The following is a 22,248-nucleotide window of genomic DNA, read 5'->3' as shown; positions in this document are numbered from 1 at the left end:
AGTCCTTAGATATTGTTATCTGATACAACTTGATTATATAGTAGAAGCTCTGTTAATAAACTTCTAACTGGTTTCTTATTAGCTTATTAACTGACCGATTCACACTGAATGTTGTGGCTAGCATAGGGCACTCTCTAGTAGTCTATGCCTCTTTCCTCTAGCTGAGTTTATTCTCAAACTTATTTATTCTTGTTTTGCTTTTTATTATAATTCCGTAAACCAATGAAAACAAAAAATAATTGTTATTTTTATGAAAACAAAATTGAATAATTTGGAAAGATTGGATAAAGGCAGGTACTGAAATAAGTTGCTGTCAGATTAGATATGATTGTAATAACTAAGATATTGTGTGTGTGTGTAGACATGCAAGTGTGTAGAGTTATAAAATCTAAAGAATTCTTCACTTTCTACTTTGTGACAATCTAGAAGAAATTGATAACATTTTTAGAAACATACAACTTTCCAAAACTAAACCAGAAAGAAACAGATTATCTGCAAGTGTTCTTAAATGTTTTAAATGTGCACAATCTACTTTAAAGAAACTAAACTAGAAATCAAGGATTAGTGCATAATGACATATGTAAGAAAGAAAATCATTCCAGAATTCCAGGCAATAGAATAATATGCAAAGAAAAGGCCTTGGTTCTATGACAGAAGATTAGTAAGTGAATGAATGTTTATATTCATAGAAGTATATAGGACATCCACTCCAAGCCAAAATATGAAATAACAGGGCAAGAATTTTTTCTTTGCCTTAAGTAAATAAAAAGCCAGAGAAAATATATGAAAAAATAAGACTTTGTACAGCAGCTTACTGCCTGTGGAGAGGCTCCAAGATATGGCATAGGGAGAGGATATCCAACCATAGTTTGAAGTATCAATGAGTTTGTAAGACAAAGTTCAGAGTTTGGGAGGCCAACCTGGCTAGGATTTGCTCAAATTTGTGGGGCATTAAACTAGAGAGGAGATTGCTACTCATGAGGAAAAAGAGAAAATGCACTGGAACTCTATAGTGCATTATCTTGAGTTTTTGGCTGAGCACTGATCGGTGCTTGCATATGAATAACCTACTAAATTTACTAAAATGCATGTTTTAATAATCTAAAAACAGGGAATAAACCACTAGAAAGGAACAAGCAGAATAATCTCTGACGCTTTCCTTAGCCTAGGAAATAGTTTTATGTTTCCACCGGCCAGAATGAAATGATCTCCTAACACACAGTATATTGGGTATTCCATAAAGAGTAATGTGTTAGTACTGGAATAAAATTAACTCTAGACTAAAGGCCATTCAGAAATCACTTCAATAAAGCTTAAGAACGTTCTCATAAGGGCCAAACTGTATTAAAGTAATAACTGTATCCCACAATCCCAGAATAAAGCCTCAGAATATTTCAAGGAATACATTAAAATCTAGTAACCAACAAAATTTACAGTGTTTGTCATCCAGTCAGAATTACCAGGCATGCACAAAAATAAGAAGATATGACCTGTAACCAGGAAAAAAAATGAACCAGTAGAAACAAATCCAAAATGATACAGAGGATAGAATTAGTAGACGAAAACATTATAACAGCTATTATATACTACATAGTTCAAGAAGGTAGAGAAATATGTGAGCTTGATAGGGAAATAGAAGATAATGTAAAGATTCAAACTGAGCTTTTAGAGATGAAATTAATAATATCTCATTTGAAAAATACACTAGATGGGATAATTAGGAGATTTGATACTGCATAAATAAAGATATGTGAACTTAAAGCATAGTAATGGAAACTACCCAAAATGAAATAAAAAAACAAAAAAATGACAGAAAAATGAACAGAGCTATGGGACAATATCAAGGGAACTTATGTGTTTGTAAATGGAGAGGAGATGAGTGACAGAAAAAATACTGGAAGAAATAATGACTGAAAATTTTCCAAATGTGATGAAAATTATAAACTCTGCCCGAAAAAGTACAGTGAAGAGAAAATAGGAAGAAATCACGCAGAGGCACAGCATAATAAAATTGCTAAGAACTAGTGATAAAGAGAAATTCTGAAAAGCAGGCTGAGGGAAAAGACACCTTATATGTAGAGGAATAAAGATACAAATGAAAGCAGGCTTCTCATTAGAAACAATACAGGCCAGAAGATAGTGGAGTGACAACTTTGAAGTTTCAAAAGAGAGATGTCAACCCTGATTTTTATGACCACGAAAAATATTGTTTGAAACTGAAGACAAAATAAATAATATTTCAGGCATATAAAAGCAAAAAAAAAAAAAAAATCACTATCAGACAATTATTTATGTAGTATTAAATGAAGTCCTTCTGCCAAAAGGAAAAATGATACCAAATGGAAATTCGGACCTACAAAAAAGAATGATGAGTATGGAAAATGTTAAATATATGGGTAAATACGTTTTTTATATTAAAAAAATCTTTTAGAAATATAATTGATACAATTAAAATGAGCAAGAGATTGAATAAACATTTCCGAATAGAAGATATACAAATAGTAAATAAGCACATGAAAAGTTGTTCAACATCATTGGTCAGTAGGAAAATGCATTTGAAAACCACCAGATCTCACTTTATACCGGCTAACATGGTTATAATAAAACAGAAAGATAAATGTTGCTGAGGATGTCAGAGAAATCAAATTTCTCACGTGTTGTTGTAAAATGGTGAAGCCACCTTGAAAAATAGTTCAGCAGTTCCTCAATATGTTAAACCATGACTATAGAGTTACTCAATGACCCAGTAATTCTAGTCCTAAGCATATATCAGAGTTGAAAACATATGTTCATACAAAAATTTGTTTACAAATGATTATAGCCTTCTTATTCAGAATAGCCAAAAAGTGGAAACTACCCAAATATCCATCACCTGATGAATGGGTAAACAAAGTGTGGCATACAATGAAATATTATTTGGCAATAAAAGTAATAAAGTACAGATACTTCTAGAATATGTTTGAACCTTGAGAACATTATGCAAGCGAAAAAAACCAGTCACAGAAAAACATTTTCTGAATGATTCCAATGTATGAAATCTCCAGACCAGGCAAATATATAGTTTGAAACATATAGTAGATTAGTCATTGACAGGCATTAGGTGTATGGGAGAGTGGGCAGTGACTGCTGATGGGTAGTTGTTTCTTTTAGAAGGAAATGGAAATGTTCTAAACTTAGATAGTGGTGATGGTTTCACAATTCTTTGAATATACTAAGAACCACTGAATTGTACAGTTCAAAGGATAAATTATATGACTTGGAATTATATTTTAATAAAGCTGGTGACAAAAGATAATTGACTTTAAACAAAAGTAATTGTAATGCATTGTAGAATTTAAAGCATATATACAAATAAAATATATGATAATAGTAGAAAGGCTGGGAAAGGAGAAATGGAAGTATTATAAGTTTCTCCTACTGTAGGGAAGTGGTATAATATGTAGACTCTGATATGTCAAAAATATATACAGTAATCTTTGGACCTGCTTCATAAAAATAGAACATAATGAGGTTTAGCTAATAAACTAATACAGGAGATAAATGAAATAACATTAAAAATCAGTTATGAAAGAAGTCTGGAAAAGAGCAAAAATGGAACAAGGAAGACATGAGAGAAGTAGCAAGAATATTTAAGTTAAAAAATATCAATCATTTTATATGTAAATGCTCTAAAAAGGCAGAGATTATTATACTGGATAAAAAAAGAAAGGCATAGCTGTATGTTCTCTGTAAGAACCCACTTTAAATATAAAGACACAAGGTGTAAATATAGAAGCATGGAAAAATGATATGGTAGCACTAATCAAATGGAAGCTGAAACAACTATATTCATATCAGACAAATTATTCCAGAGCAAGGGATATCACTGGGGCTAAAAAAGTAATTTAATCACAATAAATGGATTAATTCACTAAGAGGAAATGATCCTAAAAGTTTACCCACCTAATAACAGACATTCAAAATACACAGAGCAAAAACTGGTAGAACTGAAAGAAGTAAATAAATTTATTTATAGGTGAGATTTGAGCACCCTTCTCAATAATTCATAGAAAAGTAGGTGAAAAATCAGGATATAGAAATTTGAATGAAACTGTTACTTAACATTGAATTGATATTTTTAATATTTCTTTCAACAACCTAAGACTACACCTTATTTTCAAGTGCACTCAGAACATTTACCAAAATAGACCGTATTCTTGCTATAAAGCAAGTGTCAAACTTAAAAGGATTCAAGTCAGAAAAAATTCTCTGACCATACACAATATGTTTTCACCGACAGAGAGCTCTCTGAAAAATCCCAATTTTATTGTTTAAGACTAACCAGTACAATTCTGAATAACCCATGAGTCAGAAAAGATATTGCAAGGAGACTTAGAAAATATATTTAATTTATTGAAAATCGAAATACAGCATACTAGTGGGGTGCAGCTAAGACAGTGCTTACAGGAACATTTATAGCATTAAATGTATATTATTAGAAAAGGTTTAAGGTTGGTGACCTAAGCTTCTACTTTAAGAAACTACATAAAGAGCAAATTAAATCCGAAGTAAGTCAAAGAAAGAAATATTAAAGAGCAGAAGTGAATTAAATAGAAAACAGAAAGACAATAAGGAAAAAAGTCAGTGAAATAAAAAGCTGGTTCTCTAATGATATCAGGAAATTTGATTAACCATAAGCCATAAGACAGAAATTGAAAATTTTAGCTGTAAAAGGAGGGGGACATTACTGCATATTGTACAGACATTTAAAGGATATTGAGGGAACATTATGAATAACTTTATACCAATAAATTCAACAACTTAGATGAAATAGACAAAGTCCTTGAAAAACCAACTAAAATCTCACTAAAGAAATAGATAACCTAAATAGGTTATTTTTACCATTTTTATTAAACTATTCTAGTTTTATTTCACTCAGAAATTGTTCAGAATCTTTTCTCAATGTAAACTATAGACCCAGATGGAATCAGTGGTGCATTTTACCAAACATTTGTAAGGTGACATTGAAGAAATTGTAGTTATGTTAATGTAAATTTTAATCCTTTCTTTAAGATGGCTCTAGTTTCAATATGAGAAAATAATGTATTAAATTTTTTTAATATAAATAAGCCTTGGAATGTTTGCTTGCTTGTCTTGGTTTTCTTAAAATCTTTTTAAATATTGTATTTTAGCTAGATCAAGGGAGGCGATTTATGGAATGATTTTGTATTAATCAGTTTTATTATGCATCACAGTTATTGAATATATAATGATTAGCTCCTTTTAAAAGTTTATATTAGAGGGTTAGATCAGAGTGAAATAGTCTTAATGTTGAGTTCTCAGGGTCTTGTTATCCATACTTCTTATACTGAGGAATTCTGAGTAGCAACATAGTAAAGAAATAATGACAGTGATAGTAGATTATTGATATATTGGTCCATTTATTGAAAGCAGGTGGAAGCTGTTTTTTTTAAGGGATGCTCCTTTTGAACTATACTTGTCGATATTACATTGTTTTCTATATAAATGCTTTATTCTAAATAATTTCCTTTTTTTTATTTTATATTTTATTTTTCAATTACAGCTGACATTCAATATTATATTACTTTCAGTAATATCATATACTGATTAGACATGTATATAATTTATAAAGTGATCCCCCAATAAATCTAGTACTCACCTGGCAATATACATAATTATTACAATATTATTGACTGTGTTCCCTATTCTGTACTTTACATCCCTGTGACTATTTTGTAACTACCAATTTGTACTTTTTAATCCCTTCACCTTTTTCATCTAGCTCCCCTACACCCACTCCCATCTGGCAACCATCAGTTTGTTCTCTGTATCTATGACTCGGTTTCTATTTTATTTGTTTATTTTGTTCTTTAGATTCTACATATAAGTGAAATCTTATGGTATTTGTCTTTCTCTGTCTGACTTATTTCACTTAGCATGATACCCTCTAGGTCTATTCAGGTTGTTGCAAATAGTAAGATTTCATTCCTTTTTATGGATGAGTAATTTTCCATTGTATATATGTACCACATCTTCTTTATCCAATTGTCTATTGATGGGCCCTTAAGTTGCTTCCATATCTTGGCTATTGTAAATAATGATGCAATGAACATAGGAGTGCATAAATTTTTTAGAATTAGTGTTTTGGATTTCTTCCAATAACTAGAACTGGAATTGCTGGGTCATGAAGTAGTTCTATTTTTAATTTTTTGAGGACCCTCCAAACTTTTCTATAGTGACTGCAGCAATTTGCAGCCCTACCAATGCACAAAGGTTCTCTTTTCTCCTCATCCTTGCCAAATCGGTTGCAGTTTTATATACCAATGACAAACTATCATAAAGAAAAATTAAAAAATAATTCCATTTACAACTGCATTAAAAAAAAATACCTAGGAATAAACTTAACCAAGGAGGTAAAAGACCTTTACTCTGAAAATATAAGACACTGAAGAAAGAAGTTGAAGAAGATACAAAAAAATGGAAGCGTGTACCATTCTCATGACTGGGAAGAATTAACATTGTTAAAATGTCCTTACTACCCAAAGCAATCTGGAGATTTAATGCAATCTCTATCAAAATAGTATTCTTTATTAATACTTTAGATAATTTGAGGATAGACAAACTTTTTGAATGTGAGCAGAGGTATTTGCCAATATTCTCTGAAAGAGTCATGTTTCCTGGGATTAAGAATTTCTAAAGACAACTTAATTGTGAGTGCATAATAGTTAATACATGATCCTGACATTTCTTTCTAGAAATCAAATTAGTTTATTCTCAATGTGCAAGTTTTCACAACCTTGTTAAAATGAGTTTATTCTCTGAACTTGTACAGAAACTTACATATTGCTAAAATGTTATCAAAAGACCTTTTAAAAAGTGCCAAGAAATGAATTATATATTTAGTTTTATTCTTAATACTAGCAGCAGGAAGAGCACATTGTGAGCTAAATTGGTTAATTGAAGTTGGAATCGGTACTACCTTTATACATAGATCATATACCAGAAGATAATTAATTAAGAACTACATTAAGACATGCACAGAGTGGTGAAAATTTTAAGTCACCCAACATGCACATTTCCATCTGGGGTTAAACAAAGCGATGCTCTGCCTTTTTGTTTTAACTTTCATAATGTAAACAAGTGTCCATTTCACAGATTATTTGTGCCACATTTTTTCTTTTTTTTTGTATTTTTGTGCTGTGATATGCCTTACAGAGAAGACACCTGTGTTCGATGGGCTTTGTGCAGGCATGAGTTATAGTGCTATTGAGCATGAGTTCATTGCTAATGAATCAATATATAAGTATCGTGACTATAAACAGAAACACATAAAACAAATTTATATATTAATCTGTTGATGATAATGTTGTTACCAAAAGCCTTTGAACCTGTATTTTAATTTTAGCTAATTCACTATTCATGGACAAATCATAGAACATAACTACCATGAATGACGAGAATTAATTGGATAGTCTCAGCCTCATAGCTTGTCTTTTCATCCTTTCAACAGGTCTAGCTTATCTAGATTCATTTCTTTTATGAATCGTGTTTTTGATGTAAAAATCTAAGGACTCTGCCTAGTCCTACATCCTGAGTATTTTCTTCCATGTTTTTTTTTTTTTTCTAGAAATTTTATAGTTTTATACTTCACATTTTGAATTAAGTTTTGTATAATGTGTGAGACTTAGGTTGAGGTTTATTTTTTTGCCTAGAGATATTCAATTACTCCAACACCGTTTGTTGAAAAGACTATCTTTCTTTTATTGAACTACTTTTGCACCTTTCTCAAAATTTACTTGGACATATATCTGTGTGTCTACTTTTGAGTTTTCTTTTCTGTTGCATTGCTCTGTATGTCTGTCATTCTGCCAATAGCACATTGTTTGGATGCTATAGCTATATAAGCCTTGAAATTGGGTAAACTGATCATTCCCACTTTATTTTTCTTTTTCAAAGTTATTTTATCTACTCTAGTTCCTTTACTGTTTCATATATATTTACGAATAATCTTGTCTGTATCTAAAAAACATCTTGCTTGGACTTCAGTAGAAATTGCATTTACCAACTTATCAATTTGTGGAAAATCGACATCTTTATTATATTGAGTCTTACATGATCACAGTATGTCTTGCATTTCTTGATATCTTTGATTTCTTTCATCACTGTTTTATACTTTTCAGCATACAAGTTTTGTACACATTTTGTTAATTTTACACCTGAGTATTTCATTTGTTTGAGTGGTTGTAAATGATACATTTTATTTTAGCATTCATATTTTCATATGCTATACATATAAACACGATTGATTTTGTAAGTTTATCTTGTATCATGTGTTCCTTGCTGCACTCACTTATTTGTTCTAGAATTTTACTTTTTCTTGCTAGATTCTTTGGGATTTTCTTTGTAAACAAACACGTCGGCAAATAGGGACAGTTTTATTTCTACTTTTCTGATTTGTATAGCTTTAATTTCCTATCTTGTCTTATTGCACTGGTCAAAACTTTGAGTACTAAGTTGAATAAGATGTTGAAAGCGCAAATCTTTGCTTTGTTCCCAGTCTTAGGAAGAAAGCAGTCAGTCTTTTACCATTAAATATAATGTTAGCTGTAGGTTTTTTGTGGATGCTTTATATCAAGTTGATTAATGTAATTGCATATGTGACCACATTTCAATTTGAAAAAAGAAGTATTTATTTTTGCTTTTGAAGTCGATGTATTTTTTTGGCTTATTTGTCATGGTGCCGGCAGCCGGAATTTGTGTACAGTTATTAACATAAAATAATTTAAGTGCCATAAGAACATTATTCAAACAAATATGGAGTGAAAATTTACCATTGTTGATACTAAAGAAACTGTGGAGAATGTTATTTTATGTGTCCAGGTCTGCTTCTCCCACCTCCATTTCTGCCTGATTTCTTGGAAATCTTTCTTTGGACTTCCTACTATAATTGGGGATTCCTTATCTTCTTGTGTACCCACTTTATGAACATATATTTAGGATTAATGATATGCTGGACCAGGTCCTGGTGCTTACTTCTTTTAAAGTATATTAGCTTTCTGATTCCCTATACATCAGAATTTTACAAGTTATTTCTTTCAGTTCAGTCACTAAATGGAATTTCATGGTTTTAAACGAGTTGACATAGATAAAAGAAAATAGGAACATTTTCTGGGCAGCACAAGGGCTTCTTTCTGTGAAATGGTTTGAGTATTTTTGATATAAGGGACTCTGTTATTTAATAAAGTACAATAAAATGCATTGATCAATAGATTGCTAATGCATTGCTCATTAGATTAGTAAACAACCAATGCCCTGTGAATGGATTCACTCAATTCAAACATTTGATCTGCCCTTTCTAACCCTTGATAGCTCTCCAAGGTTTGCCGCTACGTGTGAGAATGCAAGATAAGCCTAAAACTTGGATTCTTTCTGAAGGTATAATGAGCTACCACCCCAGCCATTTGGCACATCACCCATGTTATTTTAGAAAAAAAAAAAAAAAAAGCCTTTCAGTGGAATGGGATTATTTTACTTTAGCAGTTTTCTATGTTATAAAGTTTAATTGCAAGTTTAAATGAACAGAAGTAAATTTGTGCCCATATGGCATTAAAGTATGTTAACTTTAGGGGAGAGAAATAATATGAATAATGCTTAGAGATGTTTTTCTGTGCCAGAAACAAAAGCATAACATTCTTAAAATTGTATTTTCACTGAAATCTACCTGTCTAAGAAAAGAATAATATGTTTCATGTTATTTTTTTTTCTTTTCTTGGATCATGAGCAGTTCTAAAAGTAGAATAGAATTTGTAGCCTAGTAATGGTTTTACAAGCATTATAGTAACTGGGCAAATAATCTATTGTAAATTTCCTACATGTCTATTGCTGTCATTAAACACAAGCATATTGTATTTCAGAATCATTTAGTCATCTTCACTGTTACTGACAGTTGGTGCATTAGTTCATGTTAAATGGAATATCTCTTTAAACTCTTCTTGGCATTTCCTAGATTAGATGAATTATGAATTTGATTATTAAAATTAACCTTTTATGTTCATCTGGTATGTTGTTCTGAGCCAATGTCCTTTTGTACTAAATCTTTATCTTTCTGTGCTCTGGAAGAAAACTCTTTTCAGGTAGATATTTAATGCGAAGTATATTTTGCATGAAATGTAGTTTGCAATATATGCAGTTTGTTTTTACATGCAAATATTTTACAAATATATCTTGCATGAGCCAGAAGAAGGATAGATTTGTTCTAAGTTCATATATCTTTTTATTTCTTTCTTCCTTTCCTCAACATTGATTAGGATTTTAGAAATAATAGAAATGAAAATAAGGGTAAATTCTACTATTACCAATAAAGATAAACTATATTTGACTTCCAAAATATATGCTAATTGATACCCCCTCCCCTGCCACCATCACATCCCTATCTCAATACTCTCTAGGTTTTAAGAACATTTTGTTAAATTAGTTAAAGGGAAAAGATTCTAAAAACTCATGCTTGGCTATTATGTCATAGGCAGATGGGACTTCTCATTACACTCTTTATTTTATTCCTCTTCATGAATTTGTCAGTTTTGTGGATTTTTTTTTTTTTCTGATTTTTAAGAAGAGACTGCACAAATTGTTCCTTGAACTTCTTTTTCCTTTGGGGATGCACTTATGCATCCACACACATCCATATTCACATATGTGTGTGTATGTGTATAGACACATATACCACTGGGATCTCTTTTTGGGTGTTTGTGAACTGTTTGAACAGAACAGAGGGATTCTGATTATTTCGTAATGTGATATTGATTTTAGAAATAATTATGGAACTTAATTTATTCAGAGTGAGTATTTGAGGTCAATATAACACTATTCAAAACTTTAAGGAATGCCTTAACAAAAACTATTATAAGTCATTGACAATATAAGTTGATTTCCAGTGCAGAGAGTTATGTTTGTTCATTTTTACTTATGGAAATAGCCTTAGACAGAGGTTAACTGATTGCATGAGGGTATCAAATCTTGAATTAGAAAGTCATATATTTCAAGGGCATTGAACTACTTTTTCAGGAGTAACTTTTTCTAGAAGATAGAGCAGCTGTAACTTGAAGGAAGGAAGACCAGTTTGTGAAAACGTTTACAGGCATTAGGTTTTCCAAACCTAAGATTAAATGTGGGTTTTGATTGCTAAGAATTATGTAGACTATATTATGTGAAAAGATTGTGCATACTTTTTATCTTTGCTTAGAGTCCTAAAATATCTCGTTGAATACCAAATAACTAGTTGAAGCTATACTGGGGTTCTTAAAAAAACATATTCAGGGTTCATCTGTACTTATTTGCCATTTAACTCCTGGAACAATTGTCTTCATGCTATGCCATTGTTAAAATCAACTAAAGGACACAAGCAGTATATCAGATAAAATAATTGTTTGCTAAATCCTAATTTGAGTGAGCTAGACATGTTTTGAACCCTGACAAAAAGTTGCTCAAACACCTTCTGTTTAGTAATGTCGATTTGGTAGCAATATTAAAGGAAAATATAGCATATTCTCAGCTGGGAAGTGAAAACATCTGGCAATCTACCTAGCACGCAGAAACTAGAAGTGAAAGATTAAGTCAAGAATTGTATAATTTGTGAAGTAATAGTTATCCTATTTATTTGTTTACTTTTTCTTATCTGTTTTGTGAGAGTAGATACCTGTCTTTTTCTCCTCTATATCCTCCGTGTCTGGATCAATGACTGGCACATAACAGCTTCTCAATAAACATTTGTTGACTGAGTAAACTATCTGACAGACAGCAAGAATTAGGCTTCACATTGAGTAATGCTATATTTATTGCCATAATCAGGATAGAAGGTTTTATGTAGAGGGTTATGAATTATCTTGTGTGCTTTCAAACAGGATATTACTAAGTATCTCAGATTATAACTATTTCTTAAAAAATAATAACAAATTTATGTGTTTATAAATGAGGAACCTTTTCAAGGCATCATTTGCTTGAATAAAAGAGGTTAAACATAAAAATTTAATTTTAGGAAAGCGTTTTCTTTTTAGGGTCATAATATACATAACATTGGAAGTCAATACTTACAGAACAGTTGAAGTAGATCTCAGAATGTAGCATGATCTTTATTTGAGACATTATAGGGGCCAGTGCAAGAATTCTGACTTGGATTTCTGAACTAGTGAGAGTTATTTGAGGCACTTCAGTAACACAGAGCAATCCCATAAATCTTAGAACCAGTTAAACATTCTAGCTGTCTTCATTCTCATACAAGCTTGAGTCCATAAACAATGCACTATTCGTAAGTTTAAAAAGGTTGCTGCCCATTGTTCTACATATGGCAGAATTTCCTCCTTTTTAGGGCTTAGTAATATTCCATTATATGTATGTACCACATTTTCTTTATCCATTTATCCATTGATGGACATTTGAGTTGTTTCCATGTCTTGGCTATTGTGATAATGTTACACTGAATATGGGAGTGCAGGTATCTCTTTGAGATCCAAATTTCCATTCTTTTGGACATGTACCCAGAGTAGGGCTGCTGGCTCATGGTAATTCTATTTTTAACTTTTTTAGGAACCTTTGTACAATTTTTCCATAGTAGCTGTACCATTTTACATTCCCACCAGCAATGTACAAGGTTTCCAGTTTCTTGAACGACTTTGATTATCACCCAGTGATGTGCTCTTGGTGTACATATATATTCAATATGCACCTGTCTCAGGTGGCCCATGATTATTATTTTGCTTTAATCCTTTTGAAATAATTTATAAAGGTGATTTACTTGTATCAATAGTAAAAATATACTTTAAAACTGGTTTTCTTTTTTTGAAGCTTTTAAAATATGCATTATCTCATCTCATTCATATAGATAGGCCTGTGTGGTCAGTCTCTTCTTAAATTCTTACTGAGAATTTTCTAAGAACTTATTGTACATTTTAAATTTGAACTTTATTATCCAAACTAGTCTCTCTGCAAAATGGCAAGCCACTTGCATTGTGAAAGAATTTGAAAGTTCTTATTAAAATAGCTTTGTAATTCATACTTTTTGAAGATATACTTCCACTAACATTTTTATGTCATTGCATTTATAGGATAGAGCAAAAGATTTTATAGTAGATGGCGTGAATATTTTACTTTAAGTCTGCAATGCAAAAGAACAACAACAAAAAATGTGTGGGGAATTCTGTTATGAGCTGGCAAGTCTGTGGATTTAATTTGAATTCACTGAAGAGAGTGGACTTCGTAGATTTACAGTTAATGAGCCATTTTTCTTAAAGTATTCTGTCACTGTGGGATTGCATAAGTTAGAACTGACAGTTGGAAATGTGCTGAGATAAGGAAACTGAAAAACAGCTGTCTCTCTGGGCAAACGCTACCAGCTGGTGAGGCTCGCCAAAGCAAAATATTTTATATAATAGAATAGCTTTCAGATATCACTGAAGTTGCGTATTATATATTTAAGGTAATTTTTTTGTTTGCTTGCTTTCATCAAGGCAAGATACTCTGATATTTTTTCAGTTTAAGAAGTTTTGTATTTTAATGACAACTAATCTCTAGCACGTATTCATTAAACTCTAATATGTATATGCCTTTAGAGTTTACCTTTTGAAATTGTGTGGGGACCTTTGGAAAGGTGTTTTTGTTTTTATATGGATACTAGAAGTAGAAACAATTTTTCTCCTGTTAGGTGTTTTCCAGAATGGAATCTATTTTTTAAATGTCTTGAGTTGTTTTAGAAATGAAATGTTATAGTCTCATACACCGGACAAAGATTTATAACGCTGAATCTTAATTTAAAATTTGGTGATTCCCTTTCTTTTGATATTGTCAGATTTGCTTGATAAAAATCATCCTTTAAGTTGTAAAAAATTATATTTTATCTAAGGAAATGATTCCGTTTTTCGGCATGATGGTGTTTATTGAATTTCTATAATGCCTGTATTCTGAGGTCTTTTAATTTAATTTTTGTACATGGAGAACCTTATAATTAATGTTTGTGAAAACATTAAAAGAAATAAGCAAACAGTGTATATTATAGTCTTCCATAGAAGTTTATCCATTCACTCATAAGAAAAACGTTAGCTAAAAGTAATAAATCTAACTGAATATATTGTATATTTGTTAGTAATACAATTTACATCCTCTTTGGGCTTATTAACTAGACCTTTTTGTTTTACTTTTTACTGATGGTTGCTGTCAGGTTTACAATATGCATCTTAAACTTACCACAGTTTATCTTCAAGTAAAGTTATACCATTTCACGTGCAACATTAAAGCCTTATAACATTGTAGTCCCATTTCTCCCTGTACCTGGGTTTCCATCTGGAATAATTTTCTTTAGCATAAAGAACACTTTATAATATTTCTAGTACCAGTCTGTTGACAATTAATTTTTTTGGCTTTTGTTTGTCTGGAAAGGTCTTTGTTTTACCTTCATTTTTTGATGGATATTTTCAGTGTATGTAGAATTTCAGGTATGAGATATTCTTTTTTCTTGGATTACTTTAAACATGTTTCCTCATTTTTTCTGGTTTGTATTATTTTTCTTGAGAAATTAGTGGCATTTTTTTTTAATCTTCGATCCATTCCGTGCAATACGTTGTTTCCTCTGGCTGCTTTTGAGACTTTCTCTTTGTCACTGGTTTCCTGCAATTCGATTATGAAAGTACTTTGGGCTTCTTTTTTCATATTTATCTTCTTTATTGAGCTTCTTGGACATGTGGGTTTATATTTTTTCAAATCTAGAAAATTATCTACCATTTTTTCAAATATTTTTCTTCCCCTCCTTTTCACTTCCTGTACTGAATTACATGTATGTTAAGCTGCTTGTCATTGTCTCACAGGTCACTGAGGCACTGTTCATTTTTTCAGTTTTTTTCTCTTTCATTTTGGATAGCTTTTGTTGCTATATCTTCACATTCTCTGATCTATTCTTCTGCAGTGTTTAATCTGATATTAAACCTATACACTGAATTTCTTATTTCAGATATTGTGTTTTTCAGTTCTGAGTAGTTCCATTTTGGGTTTTTTTTTTTTTAATTCATTTCTTTTTCATTGTATTTTTATTTTCCTTTATATCCTTGAACATTTTTATAATAGCTAGCTTAATGCACTTGTCTCCTAATTTTATTATCTCCGTCGTTTCTACGTCTGTTTTTACTCATGATTTCTCATTATGGATCACATTTTCCTGTTTGTATGAATGTCTATAGTACTGGATAGTGGACATTACAAATATTATATTGGCGAGTGTCTGAATATTGTTATCTCCCTTTAAACAACGTTGAACTTGTTTTGGCAGCAGTTAAGTTTACTGTGGAACAGCCTGATCATTTGTAGATTTGTTTTAAAGCTTTGCTAAGATAGATCTAGAGTAGCTATTATTTTAGGAATAGTTTATCTCTCTTTGGAGGCATGATTCTTGTCAGGAGTTGAATACTCTGACTATTCAGTGAAGCCTTTCACTCTGGCTGGTTTGAACTTGAATATCTCTGAACCCTGTATAAGCTCTTGGAATTGTTCACCTTTAAACCTTACAGTGTTTTTTTTTGTTTTGTTTTGTTTTCTCAGTTTTCTTAGTCTGGCCTCTAGAAAGTTTCATCCTGTACATATACAACTTAGTCAAAGACTTTTAAAGGAACTCATAAGTAGAATTCATAGAGCTCTTTTTCTGCATAACTCCCTTATCTTTGGTATTGTGCCCTGCAATTGCCAGTTGCCTCAGTTTTCCTGAACACCCGTCTCTTTCTCCTCAACTCATTGAAGCCACTGGTTTCTGCTTGGGTTCCTCCTCCATGGCCACAGTCTGGAGATTGTCTTCAGGTAGAAAGCCGAGGTGATTATGGAGTTCATTTTCTTTGTTACTTCTCTTAAGGATCACAGATCTATATTATCTGTTTTCTACTCTCTGAAAACAGTTTAATATTTTTTATACATTGTTTATTTGTTTATAGTGAGAAGGCGAATCCAAATACTAGTATAGTCATGTGCCACAAAACAACATTTTGGTCAACAATAGATTGCATATATGACAATGGTCCTATAAGATAACAATGAGGCTGAAAATTCCTATCATGTAGTAGTGTCTTCTCTGTCCATAAGCACATAGCAGAACACATTGCTCATGTGTTCATGGTGATGCTGGTGTAAACAAACCTACTGCATTGCCAGTCATATGAAAGTATAGCACATACAATTGTATATAGTACATAATACTTAATAACAATGACAAATAACTATGTTACTGGTTTATGTATTTACTACACTATACTTATTATCATTAGTGTTGAGTGTACTCTTTCTAGTTATTGAAAAAAGTATACTGTAAAACATGCTGCGTTATGCCAGTGGCAGCCTCACATTTCTCGTGTTTACTTTGTCTCTCGATTACACCTTTGTTTCTTGTGCTTGATTTAAACTTTTGTGGTTTTGTACAGTAGCATGTTTTACAGGCTTATTGCCTAAGAGCAGCAGGCTATACCATGTAGCCTAGGTATGTAGTAAGCTATACCACTTAGGTTTGTGTAAGTATACTCTGTGATGTTCACATAACAATGAAATCACCTAATGATACATTTCTCAGAACATATCCCCATCATTAAGCAGTGCATAACTGTAATTCCACAATGGATGGCTGGAAGCTAAAAATATAACAATTCATTTCACTTTTTTTTTTTTTTTTTGCTTATAATGTAGTGGAAACAGGAGAATTGGAGGAAACTTCTCTTCCTCTCCCTCAGTGGGAGTGGTTATGAAAGAGTAATTCTTGACTTAATAAGATAGCCGATCATAATAGTGCTTCCCAGTAGAATCTACACTATTATGTTCAATAAAATTGTCTTCTTTTCTAGCTCAAGAAAGACTTTCTTGTTAAATTGATAAAACTCTCCGTGTGGAAAGGTAAAAAGAGAGTGGTGAATATAGCATCTTTTTTCCCTGCCATCACTGTAGATAATAGTCTTTACCTTGATTTGAAAGAAGATAGAGGCAAAGTGTTAATCTCTAATATAGTTGTTGATATTATGTTTCACAAATTTAGATGGCATAACAAAGGCTACTTAGAGTTTATTAGTGTACTCATTTTTTTTTCCTAACTACAGTGTGGTCTTATTCTCTATGGACTTTGTAACATGGAAGATGTAATATATCGCATGAGTTCAGAAAATATATTCTGGACTCCCAGGGAGGAGGATCGCCTAGGTTTGAATTCAGACTCTGTGACTTATTTAGCTGTGTGACCATGGGCAGATCATCCAACCTTTCAGATGCTTTGGTTTCCTACTTTACTTTATAGGGTTATTATAAAGATTAAAGATTTATTAAAGGGACTTATGTCAGTATGAGTGCTATGCTGTTTGCTATTATTATTACTAATGTTTATTAAAAAAAATTTTTGTTGCCATTACATGAGTTAGGCTTTAGACATTCAGCCCAAGACAAATAGATATATAGTTGCTTCTCTTCCAAAAGCTTAAATTCTAGCAGCAAAGATAGACCTTGGGAAAGACATTAGTAATCCAAGTGTCAGCAAAGAGGAATACAGAATTCTTAACTGTGTCTTGAGGATAGACTGGAGGCCAGGCAAGGAAGATATTAAAAGTAGATAAGTAAAGAATGAGATGAGCATTCCAGGCAATGCAACATCATTTGCAAAGGCTCTGAGGTGAAAAAAGATCCTGATACATTGAAAATTTAAAGGAAAGTCAGTGTGGCTACGCAATACAGATAATGAGGAAAGAGTGGTATGGGATGAAATTTGAGAAGTAGGCAGAGATCAGATATGGTAAGGCATTGCTGAATTGAAGGATCGAAGCCTTATAGCACTGGGAAGCTATTAGATTTGCATTTTTAAAGGAGTAATATGTCTGCTAACAGGAGATACTGATCCAAAGGAAGATCTGCCACAGATATAGCAGAAGGAGGCTACAGAAGCAATCCAAGGAAGAAATAATACCTGTTGATAGACTAGAATGGACTAGAATGATGATAGTGGAAATGTGGAGATGTGGAGATCTTCCAATATTAGCTTGAGGGACTTGATTGTAAGGGACATATGTAGGAGGAATCATGACATTTAGCCTTGTGGCTTGAGAAATTAGGTTGATTATAGTGCCATTTATGGAGCTGATGAGAACACACTGGAGGAGAAATAGGTTTGGACATATGTAGACTAATCCAGTTGGAACATATTAAATTTGAGGCGCCTGTGAAGTCAGTACGAGGAGATATCTGTAGTTAGTTGGATACATTTCTTGTGTCTCTCTTAAGCTATTTAAGAATCTGGTTATTGGGAATAAAGGATGGCTTAAAATAAGAAGGACTCTTCTTTAAAGCAGGTAAAAGGAAAATGTGAGAGCAAGTGATCTGAAACTGATATAAATGAAGGACAGCTGGGGATACAGACTAGCACTCCAGGGAATGCTAATGGAAAGCTGGAGGAATGAATTTTATTTCAAAGATATGCTGAAAAAGCACTTACTTCAAAAGACTTTAAAAGGTTATAATGTTCCCACTATGACTGAAGTATAAAAGGTTTTAAGGAGAAAAATAGGGATGAGATGGAGAAGATTTCAGTAAAATTTAAGTTGTAGTTCTGACTTAAGAGGATATACACCCAACATAAATGTTCTTTACTTCTAATTAGACAACTCATTGCCATTCACAGCACAGTTTCTTTAATGTAAAGATGCTAGAGGACCCCTTTTAGGCTTAGCCAAACTGACATTGAATAATATTAAACCTTAATTATTAAGAAATTTTATATTTTTTTCTCTTTCTCTATGTTCCTCCCTTCATCTGTCTCACCGTTCTCTCCTATCTACCCTCCCTCTATCCCTTCCTAGGGGGGAACTAGGATGGAATGTAGAATTTTGATAAATGGGGCATTGAGAGGGAAATTTGTTATTCTTTTTTAAATAATTAGCTAACTTACAGGGTGGATCTTTATTTTACATGATTCTAAGTCCCAAGGTAATAATTTTGTGTAAATTTAATTTACATAGGATTTAATAAACAATGCTTAAGGTTATATATGTTTTTCTTAGTGAATATTTTTGGAGAACATTAAATATTTTTTAAAATTTATTAAACTATGTACATCCACACAATGGAATGTTATGACTAGTAAAAAAAGAATAAAGAAGTCTTTGTTACTGAGAGAGTAGATCATCAGTATCAATTTTTAGATGATAAAGTAACAGTATATTTAGTCTGTTATAAGAAAGGGAATATGATAAGAATTCATTGTGCAACAACAGCATGTGGAGTATACTGTCTTTTTTAAGAAAGAGGGAAATAATACATTTTTATTTGCTTATATTGGCCCTCAGAAACACTGGAAGGGTGCATAAGAAACTAAGTAGTAAGATTACCAATACGGAGAAGAATGAAGGGCCACACAGTGGAGGAGGACAGCGGTGGGAGTAAGACTTCTCAGTGTATATTGTGTTATGTTGTTTCATGTTTAAACTTGTGGATTTATTTTCATACAAAAATTAATTTTTATTTTTAAATGTATTACTTATAGTTTTTTATAAACTGAAATACCATATGTTCACAAATGCTACCAATTCTTTTTCTTTCATCGTTCATGTATTGTTCATCTACAATGTAGTCGATGCTACAATAAAGTAGGATATAGGTTCAGTGGGCAAATGAGAATGTGAGGTAATCACGATGGAATGCTAAATGTCATAAGAAAGGCACAAAGTCATTGGCAGGATCAGTGAAAACTTCAGGTAGGAAATAGCATTTGAATTGATTTTTGAGAAATTGGAGAAAAATGGGTGAAGTTAAGAGAATTTTAGGTGGGGGACGAACGTAGGCACAAACATGGCAAACTATACAAAACTTATTCCAATGAGTCTTTGGTTTTGACAAGCAATAATGGATGAAAATTATCCCCAAGAATAGCTGTGGTCTTCTTGTAACATTTCAAGAAATTAATGTTTTAATTAAAGCACGTTGTTTGTCATCTGCTACATTTCCATTAAAATACTGTGGAAATAAACACAGTGTCGATACCACATGAACTAAGAATATGTACAGTATGGGAAATTTTAAAATAACTTTATAAAATATATATAATTTTATACTGAAATATTGCATAATTACAAGGAATTATATACATTACTGATATAGTTTTCCCCTGAACTATTTGAGAGTAAAATCGGAAACATTATATCCTTTTATCATTGATACATTGGTATATATTTCCTAAGATCATTCTCTTCATAACTACAGTACAGTTCAGAATCATGAAATTTTATATTGAGTCACTATTATCAGTCTACAAACCATGTTTAAATTTTCCTGATTGTCACATAATGTACTTAATAGCTGATATTCCTCAAGTCCAGGATTAAATCCAGGTTTCATACGTTACATTTAGTTGTCATGTCCCTTTATTCTCCTTTAGCCTGGAACCATTATTCCCTAGCCTTTCTTTATCTTTCTTGACATTCACATTTTTTGAGGAGCATAGGACAGTTGTTGAATGATCCTCAATTTTTCTCTTTGTAGTTAATCAGTAATTTCAGGAAGATACTTGAGACTATGTTCTTCATGAAACTTCCACCTATTAATTTTAGCTTATATTGATGATTTTCTAACTCCATCATTTCTTCTATATGCATTAGCTGGCATTCTGATATAAGAAAGAACTTTCTTTCCTCTTTCGTTTTTACTTAATTTATGTCATTATGGACTCATGGATTCTTATTTTATTGAATTTTAATGATTATAATCCGTTGAAGTTATTATTTTGATGCTTAGACTGTCCCAGATTTGGTTTTATGTTCTTTTAACATTTATTCATCACTCTTTTAGTATTTTCTTATTGTTTGGCACAAAAAAAAATTTTTTTTTTCAGATTTACCTTGCATTTTCTGTGCTCCAGGCCCTAAATCAGGCTTTTTCCTCAGATCCTTGGTTCTCCTTCTTCCACCTTCAAAACCAGCATTGGCCAATCAAGACCTTCTCACTTTGCATCTTTCTGACACATTATTCTTCCATAATCTTCCACTTTTAAGGATTTATGTAATTAGCTTGGGCCCACTCATATTCCAGGATAATCTCCCCATCTAGGATTCTTAACATTAATCATATCTGCAAAATCCCTTTACCATGTAATGTTAATAGATTCCGGGAGTTAGAATGTGGACATCTTTGGGGAGCCATGTTTCTGCCTACCACAAACAGTAATACTAACTGGTGCCTGACTTTGCTGGACCAGTTTTCCTTTTTTGTTAAGAATACCTCTGACCTTTTCCTCCTTGATTTAGTGAATACAGAAAAGGTGTTAGAATTCAAAGTCATGATAGTACTACATTGCATATAATATCTATAGTGAAATTACAGGAGAAACAGATTCTAAAAATACTGATAAAAGAAAATATGCTTACAGAGTATTGCTTTGAAAAATTGAAAGACCTTGTTTTTGAGTTTTATTAACTTGTCCTAATCCTTAGTATTAAGGCATGTGGTTATTCACACAGCAATAGGAAGTAAACCATTACAAGTAAAGAGTCTCTTAATTTAGCATAAAAACATCCCAAGATAAAAAGATACTAATTTAGAGCAATAAGTTATAATAATTTATGTGAATTTTAATAATGGATAAAACTGGATCTTAACGTGTTATTTCTTTTCTACCTAGATCATCACAAAGTATGTTTACGAACTCCTAGAAAAGGATTGTAACTTGAAAAAAATCTCTATTCCAGTAAGTCTAATTTTTTTTAATGTTTATGCTTCCGAATAAAATATTTTCAAAGAAAACTTTTGTTTTAGGTTAACTGTAATAAGTTTTAATGTTAAGGTCCTAGTATTTTGATATTGATAAAGATAATATTAAATGTCAGGATATCTAATCTTATTGTACCCAAGAGTTCTTAATACTAATACTCTTCAGTGTAAAGAAAAGAAAGACTAATTTCCAGTCTTTTTTTAAAAAATGATAACACAATTAAAAGGACAACCTTTTCTCTACCCTTTCTCATTTCATTGGTATAATCGATTTTTCTTACTTATTTGAAGTAAGCAAATGAACTTTTTGTTACATTAGACATTCATCATCTCTTTATTTCTTGATTTTTCTATTATATGTTTTATTTCTATGTTATTTTCTCTAAACATTCTGAAAGTCATTCCCTGTGTTTCCTGTTTTATAACACTACTCCCTCCCATTTTGGCAGAACACGTTTTTTTAAATTTTGCAGATGTTGCCATTTCAGAGGGAAA

General features: G+C 31.8%; 1 protein-coding gene across 6 annotated transcripts in view; it reads left to right on the top strand.

Annotated features, from left to right (window-relative positions):
* Window positions 1-22,248, top strand: part of FAM172A (family with sequence similarity 172 member A) — a 360,652-nt gene that overhangs the window by 52,031 nt on the left and 286,373 nt on the right. For all 6 annotated transcript variants that reach the window (XM_015590525.2, XM_006913219.3, XM_015590523.2 and 3 more), the window contains one exon: window positions 21,665-21,730. In XM_015590525.2, the coding sequence (XP_015446011.1) occupies window positions 21,665-21,730 (66 nt within the window). The remainder of the gene's footprint in view (window positions 1-21,664; window positions 21,731-22,248) is intronic.

This window comes from Pteropus alecto, unplaced genomic scaffold (assembly GCF_000325575.1).
Source record: "Pteropus alecto unplaced genomic scaffold, ASM32557v1 scaffold20, whole genome shotgun sequence".
Lineage (NCBI taxonomy): Eukaryota > Metazoa > Chordata > Mammalia > Chiroptera > Pteropodidae > Pteropus > Pteropus alecto.
This window is presented reverse-complemented; position numbering and strand designations above follow the sequence as displayed.